Source organism: Thermobia domestica, chromosome 16 (genome assembly GCF_964235325.1).
Source record: "Thermobia domestica chromosome 16, izTheDome1.hap1.1, whole genome shotgun sequence".
NCBI classification, from domain to species: domain Eukaryota; kingdom Metazoa; phylum Arthropoda; class Insecta; order Zygentoma; family Lepismatidae; genus Thermobia; species Thermobia domestica.
Window position 1 is genome coordinate 149,735,703 of NC_137469.1, and position 23,207 is coordinate 149,758,909.

The following is a 23,207-nucleotide window of genomic DNA, read 5'->3' on the forward strand; positions in this document are numbered from 1 at the left end:
AACCTACTAAATTCATTTTTCAATTTTGTTAGGAAACGAAGGAAAAGTAACGCCCTTATGTTTCAGAATTGTTGAACATTTTCTTTTGTTTAGTGGTCACTACTTAATACAAATAAATGAAATCAACCACTAAACAAAAAAAGTTGTTCAACAATTGTGAATACATGAGGGCGTCACTATTTGTTCGTTCCCTGACAAAATTAAAAAAAAAAAATGGATTTACCCCCTTCTTACAAGGGCTCGATATGGTAGTCAGCCGCTTTGAAACTATTTGAGAGAACATTTCGCAAAAAAGGAAGTATTTCGTAAGTTATTCTTTAATTGCACAAAAATTGACAGTTCCTAAAATGTCTTTTCTTCTTTCTGAAGTAATGAATATTGATTAAAAAGAGCGTATTAAGAAACAGCTTCTACCTTTTCCATTGTTTAGTAGTGTAATATATGAGTGAAATGGTGTGTTTAGGTGTGTACGAGTGTATATACAATTAAATTTAGTGAATTCAACATAATTCTAAGTTTTAGGATTATTTTGTATAAGTGGAGTGTGAAGTGATTTTAAATATTGTGTTTTGGTATGTTCCAAGAAAGTGAAAACTGCCCCTAATGGCAACGAAGACGTTTTGGGAAGCTGCAAAAAAATATTTCTTTAAATGTGGTAGCATATGTTTGTAGTATTTACTGTCTTTCATTTTGTAAGAGTAATAACATACATTTAATAGCATCTGTGAAATTAAAAATTAAGTTGCTCATTAATCCCTAGTTTCAATGTAACTTCTACAAAACAAAACTCGTTATTCATTGCTACGATTAATACAAGTATTATCCTTTCTATTTATTTGATTTGTAAATTTGTTATTAAATAATCTGATTACACAATTTTCCAGACAGAATTTTAAGATGTTCATGAGCAAGGAATCAAATCACTTCTTACACTTTCGTTGTTTTAAGAGTACAAAGGGCTAGCATCTACCTCCGTTGCTTTTGTCAATTTACTTAAAATATGAAATACGATATACGGAATTTTAACCGAAAAAGATAGTATCCTATTAGTTATACAATCTCTCGTCAAACAAAGTGTTAGAAACAACCAGGAAAACTAACACCGATATACAAATATTCAGATCATGTCTTGCCCCCCACTTTTAACGTCTAATCGCCGCCACTGCCGCATCACATGACTTGCACTCAATCTTCATCAGATAAAAATAAATTAACCAATTCGTTTGTAAATTTCCTAAAACTGATCCGGAATACAACCCTTAATTTGGAATACAAATATACAAGCAATGAAAACATCGAGATATTACCTATAACGTCTTTAGTAATGTACAAATGCATTATTCAACATGTAAGGTAATTTGATGCCATATATAGTGTTTGGACTATTCTTGTTTATATGTATACTCACCTTCGCATTCAATCGGGCCACTTCTCTGTGTTCCTACCCTAACTCGGTTGGATAGTATTCATGCATTTCAGTGACCATCTAACAAAAGTTGGTTAGTGACTTTTGCGCAATAGTTCTTATGTGCATACAGTCAAGCTCCCCTAAAATGGATCTGTACAAAGAAATGCAAGTCCATACCCCAAGAATGATTATTTGAAATACAAAAAGTCAATTTGCTGAAAAAGAAATATAAATGCAAGGAACTTGTTCTTGGATCTGTACATAAAGCTGCACTCCACCGACAATTGGTTACATTATGTAAACCCGACAGTGAATTACTTTGCTTTGCATAATCAGGCGGATCATATTTACGTACACCAGTGCTAGTTTCTGGAATGAAGCATATCCAACTGGCGACGCAAATGTAAACTTAAATCTTGGCTTTTATTTTTTGAGTGGAATTGGCGCGTCGATGTATATGTAAATCTATGTCAAAATTTGAGTTTCAAAAATCTTGTCCGAACAGAACCGTTAGGAGGGATTTCTTGCTCACGCAACTGTTAAATAAAGTGCCATGGTGAGACGTGGCAATACGGTGAGCTAACCTAAAATAACCTTTCCTACTCTACCCTATATTTCAATATAATCGTTAAATATTGAATGTCAAGGAAACCTAACGTAACATAAAATAACTTACTTTACCCTACATTTGAAGCGCTTACCCCTAGGGTGTAGGGTCCCTGCTTCGATTGCCTGTCAAGAAAATTTGTTTTGGACAACATCTTGTCCGTGGGTGTTCTCAGGGTATTGCTGTTTCCTCCCACATTCTCATTCCACCAATTCTTCCATCATCATTCACTTACTACAACCATCGTCTCCTTAGCCTAAAGGGCATGATTGTGGCACGTTAAACTTAAAAACATTCATTTCGATTTTCCACCCTATATTTGAAAATAATGGATAAACAATGAGCTAAATATAACCTAACCCTATGGTATCCTCCATGCATTTGAAAATAATGACAAAAGCATTGAGATAACGTAATCTATCTAATCTACAATACTCTACGCTACGCTACGCTACCGTACGGACCGTAATATTTTCTACAATTCCATATCCTACCCTATACTTGAATACAGAAAACCGAACTTTGGATTTAAGACAAGACGGTATTTGTGTGTAGCTTAGCGTAGTTTAGTCAAACAGTATTTAAGAAAAAAGAATTACCAACCCTTATTTGAAATGTCAGTTAACAGGCGGATAAAGAAGCCAGATCTGTTAGAACAGAGCTATTCTTATTTATTTATTTATTATTTGCTTTTAATATTTGGACCTAAGATATCCATATTTGATTTGGTTGGAGTTTAGCATCCCTTTCAGCAGCGAGGCTATATGAGACGCGGTCCTACAGTTTAACGTAAGATCCGAACCGGCGGAACTCCCACGTCATCCCACTTATTAATAAACAATTATGCACTCCTATCAGAAAGAACTTCCTTTCCAGAATTTGATTTTTTTTTTTTTTTTTTTTTTTGTTAAAGAATATGTTTGTCCACCAGCATTAAAACATATTTGCCTTTCCGAGGAGTGAACTTCGCCCGCTTTCTTCCCATATCTAGTACGAAAAGTTACCACATACTACGCGAATCTGTTTTCAGTTGTTACTCACCTTTTTTAGCCAATCAAATGTATGAAATGAAATGAAATCTGAGTTTTACGTCCAACGTTATGCCAGTGAGGCTAAAGGAGACGGTGGTGATGAGTAATGAATGAAATGGTGGAATGAAGGAAGTGGGAGGAAACCCACGCACACGGCGTTTGCCCACCACAAAGTTCACTTGGCGGAGGCTGGGATGGAACCCGGAACCCCAAGCACCAGAGGTGAACGCTCTACCACTGAGCCACCTTGGCCCCCAATCAAATGTATGATATTGTATGACGTCATATCGTGAACTTCATAGTTTTATACAGCTTCCGATTATTCATGGATAAGTTCATCCTTCCTCACAAACTGTTGGAGCTACGATGTAAGATTCTTATCCAAAGATAAAAATAACCAACGCATTATCTTATTCGATTTTAATCCTCGGTTGGTGCAACCGGGCACTAATGAATAACACTAGTTAACAAATTTAAACTTTTTGTTTGTTACATGAGAAAAATCACCTGATCTTAAAGGAACTTTTTGCGCTGAATTCGAATATGCACTCGGTTTCTCTCCATCACGTACAGTTTTCCCGTAACAGAGGGATTTTCGGAAAATTCCCTCAAAAATTTCCCTTTTTCAGATATTTTTTCCCCTAGCTCCTGTCCCCTTACATATAGTAACATAGAAATTATACCTAAGTATACCTTGATTTATATTTAATAAACCCTAAAAGTTTCGTAAAAATCGCTTTGTTCTTTCTAGAGAAATAAATATATTTGTATGTTTACTGTGTGCACTGTTTATTGCACCTGATAGTAATGCTTTCAGATCTCCTGAGTTGGGGTAAAAACGATTTGCTTTATTACTACAAACACAGACATAAAAATGAATATTTACAATAGTCAACAACACACTTGTATTGCTCTCTGTAAATTAGAAACGTGTATAAAAATAGAATGTACTTCCAACGTATATTTTTTTTAAACGTACAGTATATATATATCTTAATACATATATATACAATTCTCCAAGTTTTTTCGTTTTGTTCATGAAATGGTTATCAATATTTGTTATCAAATGTAACAGAATGCAAAAGAAAGAAAGAATGGAATACAGACTCATTGTTGACAACAATGAACTAATGCAGTCTGAATTTTCCACTACGGTATCGTTTCCCCTCCCCCCGCGCATTTCTTTCTTTCTTGTGTTCTTGACACCTGGTGAGGGAGTTTTGTACATTTTTATATTGACGTGTGGTTTAACACTACTTCACTTTCATAGTTGTCTTTTCTGCTAAGAGTGCTTTCATGTTTGGTCTTAACGGCATTATACCCAACTAAGGGTGGCGAGCACCAACCGAGAGTAAGTGAAACTAAAGTAGTAAGTTACTAAGAGAGAAAGAAATCGGCGACTTCCAGTCGAGAGAACTGAACTAAAGGAGTAAAATACTACTGGAGTAAATTTTTCATTTACTCCTATAGTAAATTTATTTACTCCAAAACTGGTGGAGAGCACCATCAAAGAGTACGCTACTACATTAGTAACTTAAGGAGTAAATAAGACCAAAATTTACTCCTAAGCAGTAGTAGGAGTAAAGTTAGAGAGTAAGGTGTGTACTGTGGTTTCTGCTTGTTAAATATCGAATTCTATGGATTACCTGGACTACGAAGAATATATGGAGATGGAGGAAGAGGTAGACATCCCAAGAACGAGGGTTTTAATGGGGAGAAGAGACCCATTTGAGATGTATAGTGACAATGATTTCAAAGAGCGGTTTGGGTTGCGTAAGGAATGTTTTGAGTCGCTGCTTGATATGTTGGACCCGTTACTGCAGCTTTGTTTCCTAGGCTGCATTACCTTTGCGGATTGCGAACATTTCGCACTGGTACTTATCAAATCGTAGCAAGGGATCTCATCAACATCAGGGCCGGATAAAGGGAGGGGCTTAGGGGGCCTATAGCCCCGGGCTTTCAGGTGGACAAGGGCCTCTACTCTGATCAAAATCTCAACTGGCTATCTAAAAAGAATCATGAAGATACAACCATCATCATAAAATAAGACTAAAAATATGAAACATGGGGACTAAACTGGGGCCCCGGGCCTCCAGGTGGACAGAGGCCTCCACTCTGATCAAAATCTCAACTAGCTATCTAAAAAGAATCATGAATATACAATCATCACCATAAAATAAAATATCACCAAAAATATGAAACCTATTCCCTTAACTTTCCTACTATACTTTCACAAAAATGTATTAGGTTAATTCAGCAGGGCCCACATATTTTTTCTAGTCCCGGGCCTCCAGATGAATTAATCCAGCCCTGATTAACATCCATCGTAATACTGCTGGAAGAGCTTTTAACAGTGTGATAGACAGTTCAATTGTCTTAAAGCCACTGTGTGTGTCCATGCCACAGAACCAAGAAAATATATCAAGGAGAAAAAGGGAATTCGATCGAATTGGTTGATTTCCGAACGTCATAGGGGCCATAGATTGTGTACATATACCCATATTTTGTCCTTTTGGAGCACATGCAGAACTATACAGAAATCGCAATAATTTCTTTTCTATCAATACACAAATTATTTGTGATCCAATATGAAGACTTTGAAGCCGTTGGGTGAGTTCCATGCATGATGCACGCATTTGGGACAATAGTAGAATTGCTGTAGAATTGGATAACGAACAATATAATAGGTTGCTTGTTGGAGATGGTGGATATGCTCTCTCCAAACATCTTATGACTCCTGTGTTGCGACCCCACACAGGAACCGTAAGGCGCTACAATAGAGCCCATATTGCTACAAGATGTGTGATAGAACGTACATTCAGTGTTTGGAAGAAACGTTTCCAAATTCTCACTAAAACAATGCGATGTAAACAAAACAAGTCTGGGAATGTTATTGAGGCTGCTGCAGTTCTGCACAACTTTGGAACAGAAGTAGGAGATTTGTTTCTCACACTGACCCTGTGCAGTGTTTCTTTCAGAAAAAAAATGTTCCGGACTGGCACAGTTAGTATTCGGAGGAGAATATATTATTTTTACATGATCCTATTATATTTTTATTATTATATTATATACGTGTTATTTAACTCTTGTCCGGGGAAAACTCTGAGCTTTCGGGGGGCAATGACCCCCAAAAATGTCTGGAAGAAACGCTGATGCTGTGGATGTGAAAGACATTAACCAATATATATTTCAGCCGGAAACAGATGCTGCAGGACAATCTGTCAGGTCTATTATGCTTAATTATTTTAATTAAAATTGTACCTAATTTGCTAGTAAAATAATAAGTTAGTGTTTTCCTTCTTAAATGAATGAATAAGGCATTGGATGAAATGCTGTGAAATGTAACCCATGTTGTTTATGTATAATTTTACAGTTATGTTTCTCTTCTGTTTTCTCTTGTTTCTTTGTTTTCTTTTTCTTCTTTTTTTATTTTTGCAACTAGGGGATTAAGATTTTCATTTTATTTCTTACTTTAGTACACAGAGCAATAAAATAAAGATGTTTTGATTATTTCTAAGAAAAATAAGATGTCTACTTTTATAATTTTGCTAATACAAATAAATATTAGAATGCAATTAGAAACAAATAAATGTACTGATGCAGAAATACTAAACACAAATATTATGTCATGTGAAAAACAAGAACATATTAACTGTTGGAAACAATATAAAACAAATACAGAACATATTTATATTCATTTACAAAAACATAAATTTCTCGAGCACATTGCTTGGAGAACCGCAACTTTTCTCAATTTCATTCTTGAATTCGTTCTTATTCATAACTTCCATTTAATGCTCTTCTTCCATGATTTCTCTTTGTCTTTCAATTAACAACATTTTTGTATTATATTCCTCTTTTATTAAACGCATTTTTAACGAATGAAGCTTTTTCCCCCAATAACTTCGTGTTCTTCTCTACAACTGCATGTTCTCTGCCTTTTTTCATGGGCACATCTTCTGATAAGCTTCAGCTCCCGATAGGAAAGGAAATGTGCGTTCCCGCAGTATGCAGAAATGGCTTACTTCTTTAGTAAAAAGGCGTTACTACTTTAGTTACAACTAAAGAAGTAAATAGAAATTGAGCTCTGCAACAGTTACTAAAATAGTATATTACTACGGAAGTAATTTACTAAAGTAGTCCAGACTAAAGAAGTAAGGGTTACTATAAGAGTAATTTATACTAGTTTGGTGCTCGCCACCCTAAGCCCAGAAGTTTAGTTTGTGATCAGTACAATGGCGTCAAGAGGACGGCGTACGTGTGTTAACTCACCAAATAGTTTTTGTTATGTGTGTGGCCAGTTTGTAGTTAAAGGACAGTGTAGATCCATTACGCCATCGGTGAAACTAGCATATTATACATATTTCGGATGTCGTGTGGGAGATCAGGACAAAACTTGGGCACCCAACATAATTTGTGCGTCGTGCTACGTCACTTTACTTGCATGGGCCAAAGGGAAACGGAGGTTCATGAAATTTGCTGTACCAATGGTGTGGAGAGAACCCACCAACCATCTGGATGATTGTTATTTTTGTCTCACAGTAGTTAAGGGACATTCTTAAAAAAGCAAATACACAATAAGTTATCCCAACGTTAAATCCGCAATTAGACCTATTCCGCACGGGGATGAATTTCCCCTTCCCGAGCCCCCTACCAACTGGGAAGAGATATGGCCAAAAGACTCTGATGATGATCATGACCTTGATGAACCATCGACATCAACATGTACATCCAAGGATTCAACGTTCATCCCTGACTGTGTTCGCGAGCCACATTTCATCCGGCAATGTGAACTTAATGACCTAGTCCGTGATTTGCACCTGACAAAACAAGAGGCGGAACTTCTGGGATCAAGGCTCCAGCAGTGGAACTTATTGGATGCAGAAACGAACATATCAGTGTACAGGAAAAGGCATGTTCAATTTTCAAGCTATTTCTCAATGCAAGATAATGTGTGCGTATGTACGGATATAAATGGGTTGATGGCGGAGCTAGGAATTCCTTACGTTCCAGAAGAATGGAGGTTATTTATCGACGCGTCAAAGGTCAGCCTTAAAGCTGTCCTTTTACATAATGGAAATAAAAAACCTTCTATACCACTTGCGCACTCAGTGAAGATTAAGGAATCCTATGACACCATGTCAACTTTGCTAAATCTTATAAATTACAAGGATTATTGTTGGCAAATATGTTGTGATCTCAAGGTAGTTGGTATTTTATTAGGACTGCAGTGCGGTTACACGAAGTACCAATGTTTTTTATGTTTATGGGATAGCCGAGCTGATGACAAACATTATGAAGTGAAGGAATGGGAACCTAGAGTGAATTACGTACCTGGAGAATGCAACGTCAAATACGCTCCTTTGGTAGATCCTAATAAGATATTACTACCGCCACTTCATATCAAGTTAGGACTTATGAAAAACTTTGTCAAAGCCATGGACACATCTGGTGAAGGTTTCAAGTATTTGCGAAATAAGTTCCCTAACCTGAGTGATGCTAAGATTTCAGCGGGAGTGTTTATTGGTCCCCAAATTAGGAAACTAATGCTTGATGATAGCTTTGACAGCAAGTTAAACAGTGCTGAGCTAGCTGCCTGGACAGCATTTAAGTGTGTTGTGCGCAACTTTCTGGGCAATAAAAGCTGAGAGTTACACAGAAATCGTACAGGACATGATACAGAAATACAAAGAGTTGGGTTGTAGGATGTCTTTAAAAATCCACTTTTTGCACTCCCACCTCAGCTTCTTTCCTGCTAACCTAGGTGCTCTCAGCGACGAACAGGGGGAAAGATTCCACCAAGATATAATGGCAATGGAGAAAAGGTACCAGGGACGATGGGATCCTTCAATGATGGGGGACTATTGTTGGGGTCTTGTTAGAGAATGCAACATTTCTTACAAAAGAAGGAAGTAGTGTACGTTTTTGTAACCCAATGGAAGTTTCATATATTGTGATAGTTTTGATTGTCTTTTCATGACCTTTTGGTACATTTGTATTATTGTTTATTGTAAATTGTCACACTTGTAAATTATATTGTATTATATTTTATATATGTGTTTGTGGTAATAAAGCAAAACGTTTTACCTCAACTTAAGAGATCTGAAAGCATTACTATAAGGTGCAATAAACAGTACACATAGTATACATACAAACATATTTATTTCTCTAGAAAGAATAAAGCGATTATTACGAAACTTGGAGGGTTTGTTAAATATGAATCAAAGTATACTTAGGTATAATTTCTATGTTAGTATATGCAAGGGGACAAGATCTTGGGGTGTAAAATAAACGAAAAGGGAAATTTTTGAGGGATTTTCCCGAAAATCCCTCTGTTAGGGAAAATCGTACGTGATGGAGAAAAACCGAGTGCATATTCGAATTCAGCGCAAAAAGTTCCTTTAAGAGCAGGTATTTCCTTTTATGTAACAAAACCTTTGTTAACTAGTGTAATTCAAACATCCTCTATATATTCGTATTATTATTATTATTATTATTATCCGCAAGTCTACTACGCCACTAACGTCCCTTATTTTGTGTCTCTCTCTGTTTCGTGTGGATGTTTGTTTTCGTGCTGTTAGGCATTTATATTAAGCCTTTACATTATGTAACCTTTTTCTTTTTTGCGAGGTTTTCTTTCTTTTTTTGGGAAAATAAAGATAAGCTGCTTTCCTTTATGTATTTCTTTCCATTCTTATTGTTTGAACTCCTAAAGCAAGACCATTTTTTAACTTTTCATTTCATCCATTGCTCTCACGATAATAAAATCGTCATTCTTAACAATTTATTTTATTCTCATAGTTGCAGTTTGCCACACTGCTATATTAGTAACAAAATCGAGGTTTGGTCTAACGCCTCTCTAATTCTCAGCCACCCCAACCCCAGTGTTTTGGGGTTGCCTACCATTGCAGGAAAGGGAGAATTGCAAGCGGTAATGCACTTTTGGAGTCGTGTATACTAAATCTAGTGGCAATAGTTTAAACTTTCAAATTATTTACAGTCACCTTTCAAATCCTTTTTTGTATTCCTGAAATAAACTACACATAAAGATACTCACCAACCAGGATTTTCAAAAATATTTCTCATAATTGTGTGTGGGACACAGCAATTGTTATAACCCATTCCTATGTAACTTCTCCAGACTTTGTTCTTCCGTGCTATATCTCGAATTTTCGTTATAAGTTCGTGTTCAGCTGTAAAGGAAGAAGAAAATCTATATTCAAATATTTTAAAAGAAAATTACAACTTTAAGAAAATAATTACTGAACAGGAAACTAAAATTTAATTTGTTATATGGTCACTTCGTACAACACGAACGTTTATTCTTTGTAAATTTGAAATTACTTCTCTTTGCTTTAATATCTGATAAAGCAGAGATACTGCAAATACGTGATTTATTTGTCCTTTGGCTTTTCATTCATTTTAGCAGGTGGCAATGCTACTCTTTGTTAAACAAAACGCTTCATTACAACCCGCTGTTCTCTGACAAGAGGTAGCCGAACGGAATCGTAAACAATGTTATGCAAGTTACCGCGGCACTATATTGTATTGTATTGTATTGTATTGTATTTATTTCGTCCTTGTTTCATACATTTATCAATGTATTACAATGCATATGAAGTGGACACGTCATTTATATATAAACCTAAAAGTAAAATGAACAATAACGAAAATTACACACACTAGGTTAATAATTAGCCTTACATCTTATTATACATTATATTTTCCATGATATCATAATTAAAATTAAAGTAAGTAATTATTACTTGTAGTGTATTTAGAAATCCTTGAACATACGAGGGCTAACAATAAAGCAATGAGATTAAAAAAAAAAAAAAACTTTACTTACATTTTTAACCAACCATAATGTGATCACCTTCAAAGTACTCCCCTTGTGCCTGCACACACTTACCCCATCGGCGTTTGCATTGTTAGTAGCATTTCTGGAAGAAATCTTTTGGGATGCCTGCCAAAGCCGTGTTACAGCTGTTTCAATCTGTTTCTTCTTGAAAATGGTGTCCTTTAAGAACTGATTTCATCTTTGGGAACAGAAAAAAATCACACGGGGCGATGTCCGTTGAGTAAGTAGGGTATGGTAACACTTTAATGGATGCCAAATGCTGCCAAACAGACAATGCAGTATGGGCTGGTGCATTATCGTGATGAAGGATCCAGGTGTCAGCAATCTCTGGACGAACATGACGGACGCGTTTTCGAAGTCTTTTGAGAATTTATATGTAGAAATGTTTTACTGTCTGGCCTGGAGATATCCATTCTTTATGGACAATTTCCCTGGAGTCAAAAACGCACACAGGCATGCATTTCATCTTGGACTTCGACATGCGGGCTCTCTTTGGCCGTAGCAAATCTTTCGAACACCATTGTGCACTTTGACGTTTCGTTTCAAGGTCATATTGAAAATACCAACTTTCATCACCAGTGATAATTCTGTTCAGTAAATCCGGGTTAGATTCCATTTGGTCCAACAAATCAGCCGCCACAGTCCTCCGGTCATCTTTTTGTTGCTGTGTGAGCAGTGTTTCTTCCAGACATGTTTTTGGGGGGCGAACTGCACCCCCGGAGCTCTTAGAGTGCCCCCTGCAGGAGACTAAAATAATATGTCTTTAATATAATAATAAATAGAATAGTATCAGCAGTGCCCCCAGAATACCAAGTGTGCCCCCTGGAACATTTTTTTCTGAAAGAACTACTGTGTTAGATTTTTCGGAACCAGTTTGGCACACACACTTTTCGCACTCCCAAATTTTCAGTTAATATCAGACGCACTGTTTCTCGATTCTCGTTCAGTTCATTCACAGTCATTTTCACTGTTAATCGTCTATCCGATCGCACAAGTTCCCTCACCCTGTCTGTGTTCTCTTCCGTTTGTGTTGGTTGTGGATAGCCCACTGCGGTGTTCATCTTCGATTTTTGTTCTGCCTTCCGCAAACATTTTGTGCCAACGATACACCTGTGCCATTAATAACACTTCAATTCCAAAGCCCTGCTGAAGCTTCTGATACGTTACCACGGCAGTCTCACCAAGTTTCACACTGAAGGAGACTGCGAAGAACTGCTCAATATTACGTGCTTCCGTTGTTTTGACGGGGGTCAAACACCACCGCACTCTTCAACCTCTAACTCCACAATGAATAATATTTCGTGACTGCCACATGCTATGCTATTGGAGCAGGCCCAAGGTCACACGCTGGTGGCGGTTTCAGTCTGGAGGGTTGCCAGCATGAGCTGAGAAAAAAACATTCTCATTACTTTATTGTCGGACCTCGTATATCTAATGATAAAAACAAGTAATGACACTGGTTTACTGTACATCATGTATTTTTTTCAGTTAGCAATTCATGTATTTCTCTACCGAGTAAAAGCAGTATTGAAATCGATATTTCTGAGTTCTTTTTTAAGTTTAACAACAGAGTCCTGAGTCTTTATATTTTCGGGAAGTTTATTGTAAAGCATGATACCCACGTATTTACACCCTTCTTCATATAATACAGTTCTGTGCTCTACAATGGAAAAGTTTCCCAACGGGGAAATCTCGGTCGAAAAGTGGGAGGTCCACAGCCGACGTAGGCGGGGCGCCGGTACGGATCATACACGACTATGTACAGAAAAAAAGTCAAATAAGCTTATTTAAGTTTCAAACTGATTTGAACATCCGTGAACTTCTAAGAACATGATCTCTCTAAACGAATATGTTAAAATTTTTGGTGGTCAGGTTGGAAATCTTATTGTCCATTCTGAAACTTATCTCTGTACATAATTTGCAACATGATTTGTATTAGCACTGAATTCGCTTTACAGTTTATAAAATCAAAATTATTAAACGTAGCTTCGGTAAATTTGTACGGGAAAGAAAATATTCTCTTCTTGCTACTGAGTGAGTATATTTATATGTATTGACAAAACGTTTGTAAGAATGTATGAAATGATGGAAACATATCCTAACCCCATTTCAACTAAAACAACATGTAATATTAGTTACCTCTTTTAAATCATGTATTACTATTTAAGAGAAGGGTACCAAAACCCTGCTTCTCGTATTAAAATTTCCTTCTTGCAAGTTCTTCTGCAAGAAAAATGTTTCATAGTCGAAGATATATTTTCAATTTTATTACTTTTCCCAATACAATGTTTTGCTCCTTCCGTATTTGATCTGCAATGAGTTTCTTCACTTTTTCTTTCTTCAGCAGAAAGAAATAGTGTATTTTAGAACAGAAAATATTGACGAATGGATTGAGGAGATTATCCATATTAGCGGTACTGAAATTTTTCGCAACGGAAGCAACTTGCAACAATCAAAAAATTAATCTTGGCTGAAATTAGGATATTGTCACTCTCTCAATTTCGTTAAATAATTCTGTTTGTTTATGGAACACAAATGTTCACCGTTGGCTTTGTTTATGCAACACAAATGTTCACCGTTGGCTTTGTTTATGCAACACAAATGTTCACCGTTGGCTTTGTTTATGCAACACAAATGTTCATCGCTGGCTTTGTTTATGCAACACAAATGTTCATCGCTGGCTTTGTTTATGCAACACAAATGTTCATCGCTGGCTTTGTTTATGCAACACAAATGTTCATCGCTGGCTTTGTTTATGCAACACAAATGTTCATCGCTGGCTTTGTTTATGCAACACAAATGTTCATCGCTGGCTTTGTTTATGCAACACAAATGTTCATCGCTGGCTTTGTTTATGCAACACAAATGTTCATCGCTGGTTTTGTTTATGCAACAAATGTTCATCGCTGGCTTTGTTTATGCAACAAATGTTCATCGCTGGCTTTGTTTATGCAACACAAATGTTCATCGGTGGCGATCAACTACTACCCTGGATTATTTCCTGTATCAAAGTAACCCCACACACTATATTATCCTTTACTTGGAGAATAAGAATGTCCTTAAGCTGGATCGCTAGTCACCTTTAGGGTGAAACTTTCTCACTAGATGGCAGAGCACATTGCGACACATGCGATGTTGCCACATGAGTTACGGATAGTAAAGTTGTTAGACACGGTCACATTTTATGCATGATTTTACAACGAAGAGAATTGAGAGTTTTTATTTCCATTTTACTCAATACTGCCTGCTTTAAAATGTGAATTAATTGTTTCTTTGACCAAAAGTGATTTTTCAAAGTAGCGTATGCGTAATTATGTGTGTATGTGTGTGTGTGTGTGTGTGCGTATGCGTAGTTATGCGTACATTTCTTTCAAATTAGATGTCTTTACAGTGTAGATAAAGAATATGTGTACAAAATCATTACCTAGCTAGATATGATAAAACAGATTCTTATTACGTTCAAAAATATTATTTTATAAGCAAAGTTGCAATCCTCGGATCAGCTTTACTTTAGGGCAGGGATGAAAACCACTCGCCCCAGGCGAGTGATTCATCGGTGCGGGCGAGTTTTTAATATCACTATTAAAATATCGAAGGTTAGTAAATGATTTCTATTGTGAGATGTGGGCTAGTAGCTTTTCTCTTGGGCTAGTGAAATTTTGTTGCTTATTTCCATCCCGCCTTTAGGGGCTTAAATATCATGGTTAACATTCCAGAGTTTTCTGGGGAAAATTCGACAAACTGCATTTAGGGGTAGCTAAAACTACTTTTATGGTAAAATTTTCTTAGCAAATGACAGAAATATTGTAGTATAATTTATCTATAACTAGATGTCTCAAAGGTGCAAATTAAGAATATGTACACAAATACAAAACCATTACACAAATGCGATCTTTTCAACAAAAGAGACTTAGATCCTTCAAGCGTGGTATTTTTAAGTTATATTCCCGTGCAGGTATTTTGTAAGTTCTGTTCCCCAGTGCATGTATTTTGCATGTTGAATGTCTTAGTGCAACTTTTCCTTAGATGACAATCATTATGGCTAAAATTCCAGCGTTTTCTGGACCAAACACAGCTGCGTTAAATGAAAACTATCACCAACTTTCACTAGGTGCTTACTTAGACAGCTTTGTTCCACAATCTAGGTGGAATGAGGAATCTGGAGATAGGGTAATATGTGCGCGATTAGCGTCATACTAAAGGCCTGACTACTGCAGGAAACATGTTAGTCGAACTCTTTAGTAATCACGCGCCAGGATGATTCTGCATAAGTTCCCGCAGCGAGTAAAGCTACGCGATTAGCACGGGTGTTAGGGTGCCGAAGGCGCTATTTGAAATTATCTAGTTTAATATTCCACGATTATAGTCCGAACCTAAAAGGAGCAGTGATGATGATTATCGAAATGGTGGACTGAAGGAAGTGGCAAAACACCGAGAAAATTCACGCATACTCCTACATACAGTTTTCCTGGCAAAAAGTGGGATAGAACCAGCGATCTCGTGCGCTAGAGGTGATCTATCTACCGAGCTATTTTCAGCTAATTTTACTAAAATCTACTAGTATATTTAACCTACTTCATTTCTCCAAGTTTTTTGCAAGTACTTGCTTTTGCACGTTGATTGCTGTACTTCATATATCACATGATCTTCGACAATAACAAGTTCAGGTATGAATTCTCTAATTCTTGTTTATAGTGGCATATGTTCAAAACAGTTTCACGCTATCTTTCAGTACTGGTTCGTACTTCATACTATGCGTACCTGAATATAACAGTTCCGAATAAGAACACTTAACCAGAAACACCTGCAGGATTTTTCCAAGGGCGGGGAAGGAGCAAAAGCCCGACATACAGTGATACGCTTAACGCAATACAATTATTATTGAGGTATATTGCATAACTTTGTGGACTACATTAAATATGCCTATATTAAATATTTACATAACGAACATTGACAACATTTAAGTCCAAATTACTAACAAATACTTGCGCTTTGTGCTTATGCATTCAGAAACACGCCTCGGTTGACTATGTGCTCCTGGTTCAATTCAACCTGTCCTCCTCATCTCCTTGTCTAAATCAGTCCGTGTGACATAATATACACTTTCCGTTTCGACAGAAAAAAATTGAACCATGTTTACAAGCTTTGTAACTCTGAAACAGTGCCATTCGTTTCTTCTGAAATGCCATTTTAGAACCTGAATAAAAAATTGTCATGAAATGTTCCCATAGCTTCATAAACGCCTTTATCTGCATTCTTCCCCTTGTTCAAAGACTGCATATTACATCAAGCTAGGAAGATACTCTTTGTGAAATCTATGGCAATTGTTAATCGCGGTAGTAGGTTTTGTGTTTCCCAAAGCCTGTAATGCACGTGCAAGAGCTCAAACTACTGAAAGAAATTAGTGGTATTCAACGATTAATTTTTTTTCAGTAATTTCAAGTAAATGTTTCAGGAGTGTCGTTTGGACAGGGCAGGAGGGAGTACAAGGTAGGACTCAAAAGTAATGAGCCTTCGTTCAAAAAGACAGATTTATGGAGCTGATCGGTACAACTGACTAATAGTCTTCAAAATAGGCACCTCCTACATCAATGCACTTCTGCAGGCGGCTTTTCCGTGACTCAAAGGCCCCCCAAAGGCCTATTCCGGTATGGCTGCAAGGGCTGCCTTGACATTTGCTTTGATGTCCTCGAATGGAATGGAATGGAAAAGGGGTTGGGGAGGGTGCCTCGACAACAAAGGTCTTTTGCACCCGTCACTGGTCGTAAAAGAAACAGTCATACAAACGACGAAAACACAGACTAGTCACTGAATGTGGTGAAGGTCATACAGTAAAACTATCACTCGCTAGCACTAAAACGAAGATGGTACACAGATCGGAGGTCGGAAGGACTGGAACACAGAAGAAAGTCAAAGCGCCGTCAAAACATGCAAATGCCGCAAAAACTGGAACAGCTTCAACACAGTGGCTTCATCATCGCCGAGAACAGTAGCGAGGTCAGCTGGCAGTCCAAACAAAAGTCTGGCAGCAGCAAGAGGCACACATTCCACTAAGAGGTGACGAATACTCAGGGGCTGACCACAATGACGACACACAGGCGGAGGTGTACGTTGCAGAAGATGTGCATGAGTGATTGATGTCCTCGATGGAGTCGAAACGTTTTCTTTTCAGTGCTGATTTTAAGCGCTGAAACAAGAAGTCAGGAGGCAACAAGTCTGGACTGTAGGGAGGATGGGGTACCACAGGAACGTTGAGTCAGACCAGGTAGTTGGTGACGATGAAGGCGGTGTGGTTGGGGGCGTTATCATGGTGAAGTTTCGAGCTGTCCTTGATGTCCCTGCGCTTGCGCGCAACGCTTCTTTTCAGCCTTTTCAGGTCTCCCTGATAGTAAGCAGCGTTTATGGTCTGTCCGGGAGGGACAAACTCGTAGTGGACGATCCCCGTCACTACGAAAAAGGCATGGTCTTCGTCTTCAATTTGCTCATCCGCGCTTTCTTAGGACGGGGTGAGTTTGAGGTGTGCCACTCAGAGCTTTATCGTTTTGTTTCTGGATCGTACTGAAAAGTCCAAGTTTCGTCGCCGGTTATCACTTTTTCGAGAAAGGCAGGATCGCTTTCGCACAATTGCAGCAGTTCTTCGCATCAGAGCACTCTATTCCGTTTCTGTTCTTCAGCCAAAACTCTCAGCGTAAGTTTCGCTCATACTTTCCGCATGTGCAAGTCCTCGGTAACAATGCGTTGCACCGTTGTCTCCGATAAGTTCAAGGCTTCTGCTACTTGGTAGAGACCCAACGCCGGTTCCTGTTCAAAAACTCACGCACTCGCTGCACATTCACCCCTTATGAAAAGCCTTGTGTCACTTTTTGACTTGAGCATAGGACAAACACAAAGTCCCAAACGCCTGTTGAAGCATGGCGAACGTATTGGAAGGAGACTGGCCCAACCGGAAGCAAAATTTGATCGCGTAGCGTTGCTCTAACGAACTTTCCATATCGCCGTGTCACGCACCACCGTATACGGGCTATTACGGGCTATTAAGGCCGTTGCTACCGCTCCGAAAGCTGGGAGCCAACTGACCCGCGTTGCGCTGTGAAGCCAACACCCACAACCACCGTCGCTGTCAAGCAGAGCGCGCTGCAGGGTGCGCACTCGTCAGTATAAAGTAATGCTCATTACTTCTGAATTCTACCCTGTAATTCCACCTTCCCTTGCATTTCATAAACACACATTGTTTGATCAAGTGTATAGTAAAAGACTGATATAAGAAGTTTTATGAAGACCGAGAATATCCCGCCGAGCAAAATCTAAAATGACACTGCTTTTGGTAACAAGTCTATAAAGTTACGATAGCACAATGCTACAGCGCTTACATTTGATTTGAAGAGTCAAAGGTTTGATAACAAGAAATGTGCGTTTATAGTGGACGACTCGGAAAGAGATTCAAATATGGATGGATTGATTGATTGAAAGGGTTTATATGGGCGCGTCGACATCGAGGTCTTTTGCACCCTTCTCTGACAGGAAAAATGAAGTACCCAAGAACAAAAAAGCATAGTATCACAGATATAATAAAATAAAAGCAAAGTCTGGAGTACGTAAAAGGTGTTCGGTCATTTATGAATTAAAATGTCATAGCATTCAAGAAATGTGCAAACTCGATACACAAACACAAGGACGGGTTAGTACACAACAGCATGTTAATCTTCTCTGCCGGGGCAGCTCGGCGATAGGTGCACACACGTGGGGCAGCCCATAATTAGTAATGAATATGACAGTGCAGTAAAGAAGATAAAAGCAAGGAAATGCTATGACAAGCATAAAACCACCATGAAAAACGCAAACGGTGGTTAAAAACAGAAATAAATTAATTAAAAGAAATGTGAGAAATGCACTCACAGATCACGCAAGACGTGCACAGATCCAGGTGAAAACTTGCTGGATCATCTGGACATCGTCTCCAAGCAAGGTAGACAGATCAGCTGGTAAGCCAAGGCGGGCTCGCTCAGGAGCAAGAGGAACACATTCCACAAGAAGGTGGCGGATGGTCAGGAATGCACCACACTGGGTGCAGGAAGGCGGGTTCTGACGACGTAACAGGTAGCCATGGGTCAGATGGCTGTGCCCGATACGTAATCGTGCCAATCGTCGTTCTTCCAGTCTTGAAGGACGAGAACTCGTGGCCCAAACACCAAGCCGCGGCTTGACAGCATGCAATTTATTCTGAAGGTGCTCATCCCAGTTTGTCTGCCAGCGCTGAAGGAGAAGACGGTTGATTACAGGGCGAATATCAGAGCTGGGGAGCGGTGACGGATACTCAGGTCCTGTAAGGGCAGCTTCTTTGGCAACACGGTCAGCACGCTCGTTCCCTGGAATACCAGCATGGCCAGGCGCCCAACAAAATTGGACATCGCAACCTGCAAGTCGTAAGGAATGGCAAAAGAGTAGAATTTGCTGAATCTATAGGGTGCACAGCTGACACATCCGTGAGACTATGTAAAGCGCTGCTGGAGTTAGAGCACAGGAGAACATGTCGGAGATGGCGTCGACGAATATAATGCAGAGTCTCCAGAATAGCAACCAATTCAGCAGTGAACACAGTGGAAGTAGGATGGAGCTTCAAGCCAGCGCTATGATCATCCGTGACGAAGGCACAGCCAACAGAATCTTAATGCTTCGAACCATCCGTGTAGAAGACAGCGTAGGTACGGTACGCATCCAGAAAAGAGAAGAACTCCTGACAAAATTGTTGATTGCTGGTAACAGACTTCTTAAATTGCGTTAGATGAAAGCTGACAATTGGTGGAAGAACTGTCCATGGAGGAATGGGCAGGAGGCCCAATGGATAGATGGCAGGGACATCGAGTCCAAGAGAAGCCCCAAGGTCTATAGCACGAATGCCAAAAGGCCGGGTAGTAGTAGGTCGTGCTTGATATCTGTCATAGCGAGCACCAGCCTCAAGGGCAAAGGCCGAAGGATGGTCAGGTACGGCACAGATATGAATGTAATAGCGCAGGAGCAGGCAGTCCCGACGGTGGGAAAGAGATGGTTCATGAGCCTCGACATAGACTAGGAATAGGGCTAGTTCGGAAAGCTCCAAGCACCAAACGAAGGCCAAGATGATGAACAGAATCCAGATGACGTAGGATGGAAGGTCGAGCAGAACCATATGCAACACAGCCATAATCCAATTGGGAGCGGATGAGGCTACGATATAGACGCAACATCACCACACGGTCAGCGCCCCACGAAAGATGGGACACCAAACGTAGTAAGTTCATGGAGCGGAGACAGCGGTACTTCAGGTCTCGAACGCGAACAGCCCAGGTAAGTCGTCGGTCAAACTCCAAGCCCAGAAAACGAACTTGATAAACATAGGACAATCGAGAACAGCCAAGGAACAGCTCAGGATCATAGGCACAGTGACGAAGGCGACAAAAATGTACGCAGTGTGTTTTGGTGAGAGAAAAGCTGAAACCAGTAGTGGTAGACCATCGGTGAAGGCGGTTGAGCGCTAACTGCAACTGGCGAGTAACTGTACGGAGATCACGTGAGCGACAGTAGATAGTAAAGTCATCCACATAAAGCAGCCCATGAACAGAAGGGGAGAGGTGCGACATCACACTGTTCACTGCGACAGCAAACAATGTGACACTCAACACACTACCCTGTGGAACGCCATTCTCTTGTAGAAACGGAGCAGAAAGAGTAGATCCAAGCTTGACTCTAAAAGAACGTTGTTGGAGAAAATTCTGGATGAAGAGAGCCAAGTGGCCACGTAAGCCCCAGAGATGGAGTTGCCGCAAAATGCCATATCGCCAAGCGGTGTCAAAGGCCTTTTCAAGGTCAAAGAAGATGGCTATGAGATCTTCTTGATGACGAAATGCATCCTGAATAGCACTTTCAAGATGCGCCAAATGATCAGTAGTGGAACGGAAGCGCCGAAAGCCACACTGAAGATTGGAAATGAGGCCATGGTGTTCAAGAAACCAGACTAAGCGGGTATTGATCATCATCTCCAAAAGTTTACACAAACAGCTAGTCAAGGCGATCGAGCGGTAGCTTCCACTGGACGTGGCGGGTTTAGCAGGCTTCAAAATAGGAATAATGTATGCTTCACGCCAGGCATCGGGGAAGGAGTCTTCAAGCCAGATGCGATTGTACAGGTCAAGAAGATGTTGCTTGCCATCGTCAGGCAGGTGCCTGAGCATAGCATAACAGATGCCATCAGGACCAGGTGCCGTGTCCTTCGTAGAAGCCAAAACAGCAGCAAGATCAGCAGTAGTAAAAGGCAGATTATAAGCTTTAGCGGTTGCAGAGCGGAACTGAAGTGGCGTACGTTCGGTGCGTTGTTTATAAGTGAGGAATCCAGCTGAGTAGTGAGTAGAACTGGATACATCCGCAAAATGACGACCTAATGCAGCAGCAATTCTGTCCTGATCAGTGACCATTACACCAGCGATAATAAGGGATGGAACCGCAACGGAGGAAACATGTCCCTGTAGACGACGAATTTGCGACCAGACCGCTGTCATGGAGCTGCCAGCAGTAAGAGAAGAAACATAAGTGCGCCAGCTATGACGCTTAGCTTGCTTAATCAGATAGCGAGCTCGAGCACGAAGAAGACGAAATTGAGCCAAATTATCAAATGTAGGTGTTCGGCCGCATTTCATTATTCTTTTGTTTTGTATCTGGCAACGCTGGACGATTGATAGTTCTTTATAAGTGTCAATGTGGCGTGTGTGACTGCATAGTGTGCAGGTGCTTATGCATAGCAATTACTGTATTTAGTTGTGTGTTTACAATATAATAAATGGTATATTGTACAACAAACTTTGTGTTCAAAATAATACAGTCCACAAACATTAAAGTGGTCCTCCGGGCCGGATTTTGTTCCAGTTGTGCATGTGCGTGGTTTGCGAACTTGTGGCGCAGTATCTTCATTTTTTAGTGCATTGTCAAAGTGGTGCAGAATTATAACAATGGAAGAACTCATAGGTAAGAAAACTGTCTTGAAACGTGAAGTGACAAGGTTAATACATAAAGTGAACGAGAATAAAGACAAGCCTAACTTCAGTATCAAGCTGTACACTGAACGTGCTACGCAATTACATGGCAATTGCACAGAGCTCATTACAAAGTTCATTTCTGTGGGTGGTGAAAGTGAGTTTGCAACATATGACGGATAATTTAATGAAGTGCAAAATAAGTTGAACTCTGTCTTAGAAATTTTGTACAATATGCAGTCACCTAATACTGAACAGGTAAATACATCTAATAAACAGTGCACAGATGTAAAGTTGCCAGACTTAGAACTTCCTACATTTTGTGGTAGAGTGCAGGATTGGCTATCGTTTCGTGACTTATTTGTTGCTGCTGTTCATAATAACAATCGATTAGGAAATGCTCAAAGGTTGCAGTATTTGAAGACAGCTGTATCAGGGGAACCTGCTATATTGTTGCAGTCTATTTCCACATCTGATGATAACTATAAAGTAGCATGGGAGTTACTTAAATGAAGATGTGAGGGAGCTAGCGAATCATATTTTGAACAAGTTCGTTACTCAACCAGCTGTGAAGAATGAGTCATCAGGTGAGTTACGAAGATTGGTTGACAATAGTGTTCAGTGTGTGTGTGAACTTAAATCCTTGGGCCTTCCAGTGGAACATTGGGATGTGATTTTAATTTACCATGTGGGTGAGAAGCTAGATAAGAACACCAGAAAACAATGGGAGCTTTCATTGAAGAAAGACGAACAACCAACTTTCGACCAGCTGAAAGAGTTCATATTACAACGTGCCAAAGCGTTAGCTGCAGTGAGTGCAAGGTCACCGGCAGACACGTCTGCTTTAAAAGCAAACAAAAAGGGCAACACGTTAGTGCATCATTCAAGTCCAATTGTGTCGTGTATCATGTGTAAAAATAACCACAAGCTATATAAGTGTCAAGAGTTCATAAATATGTCAGTGAATGATAGGCATAGTTTTGTGAAAAAGAATTCGCTTTGTTTCAATTGTTTGACCTTAAATTGTTCCGTAAATAAGTGTAATGTGAAGCAGGATTGCCACACTTGCAACAAAAAACATCATACTTTATTGCATTTTGAAAAGAAGGATAAAGCAGATCATGTAAATTGTTCTCATTCTATAAATCAAAAACTAATTCCTCAGGTGTTGTTGTCCACCGCTGTCATAAATGTCAAAGATGAAGCAAATAAGTTGATACAGTTTCGTGCTTTTATCGACTGTGGTAGTGAATTATCGTTTGTAACTGAACGTTGCGTCCAGAAATTACGCATAAAC

General features: G+C 39.3%; 1 protein-coding gene across 3 annotated transcripts in view; it reads right to left on the reverse strand.

Annotated features, from left to right (window-relative positions):
* Positions 1-23,207, reverse strand: part of LOC145673469 (glycine dehydrogenase (decarboxylating), mitochondrial) — a 428,549-nt gene that overhangs the window by 282,248 nt on the left and 123,094 nt on the right. For all 3 annotated transcript variants that reach the window (XM_081743192.1, XM_081743190.1, XM_081743191.1), the window contains exon 3: positions 10,104-10,239. In XM_081743192.1, the coding sequence (XP_081599318.1) occupies positions 10,104-10,239 (136 nt within the window). The remainder of the gene's footprint in view (positions 1-10,103; positions 10,240-23,207) is intronic.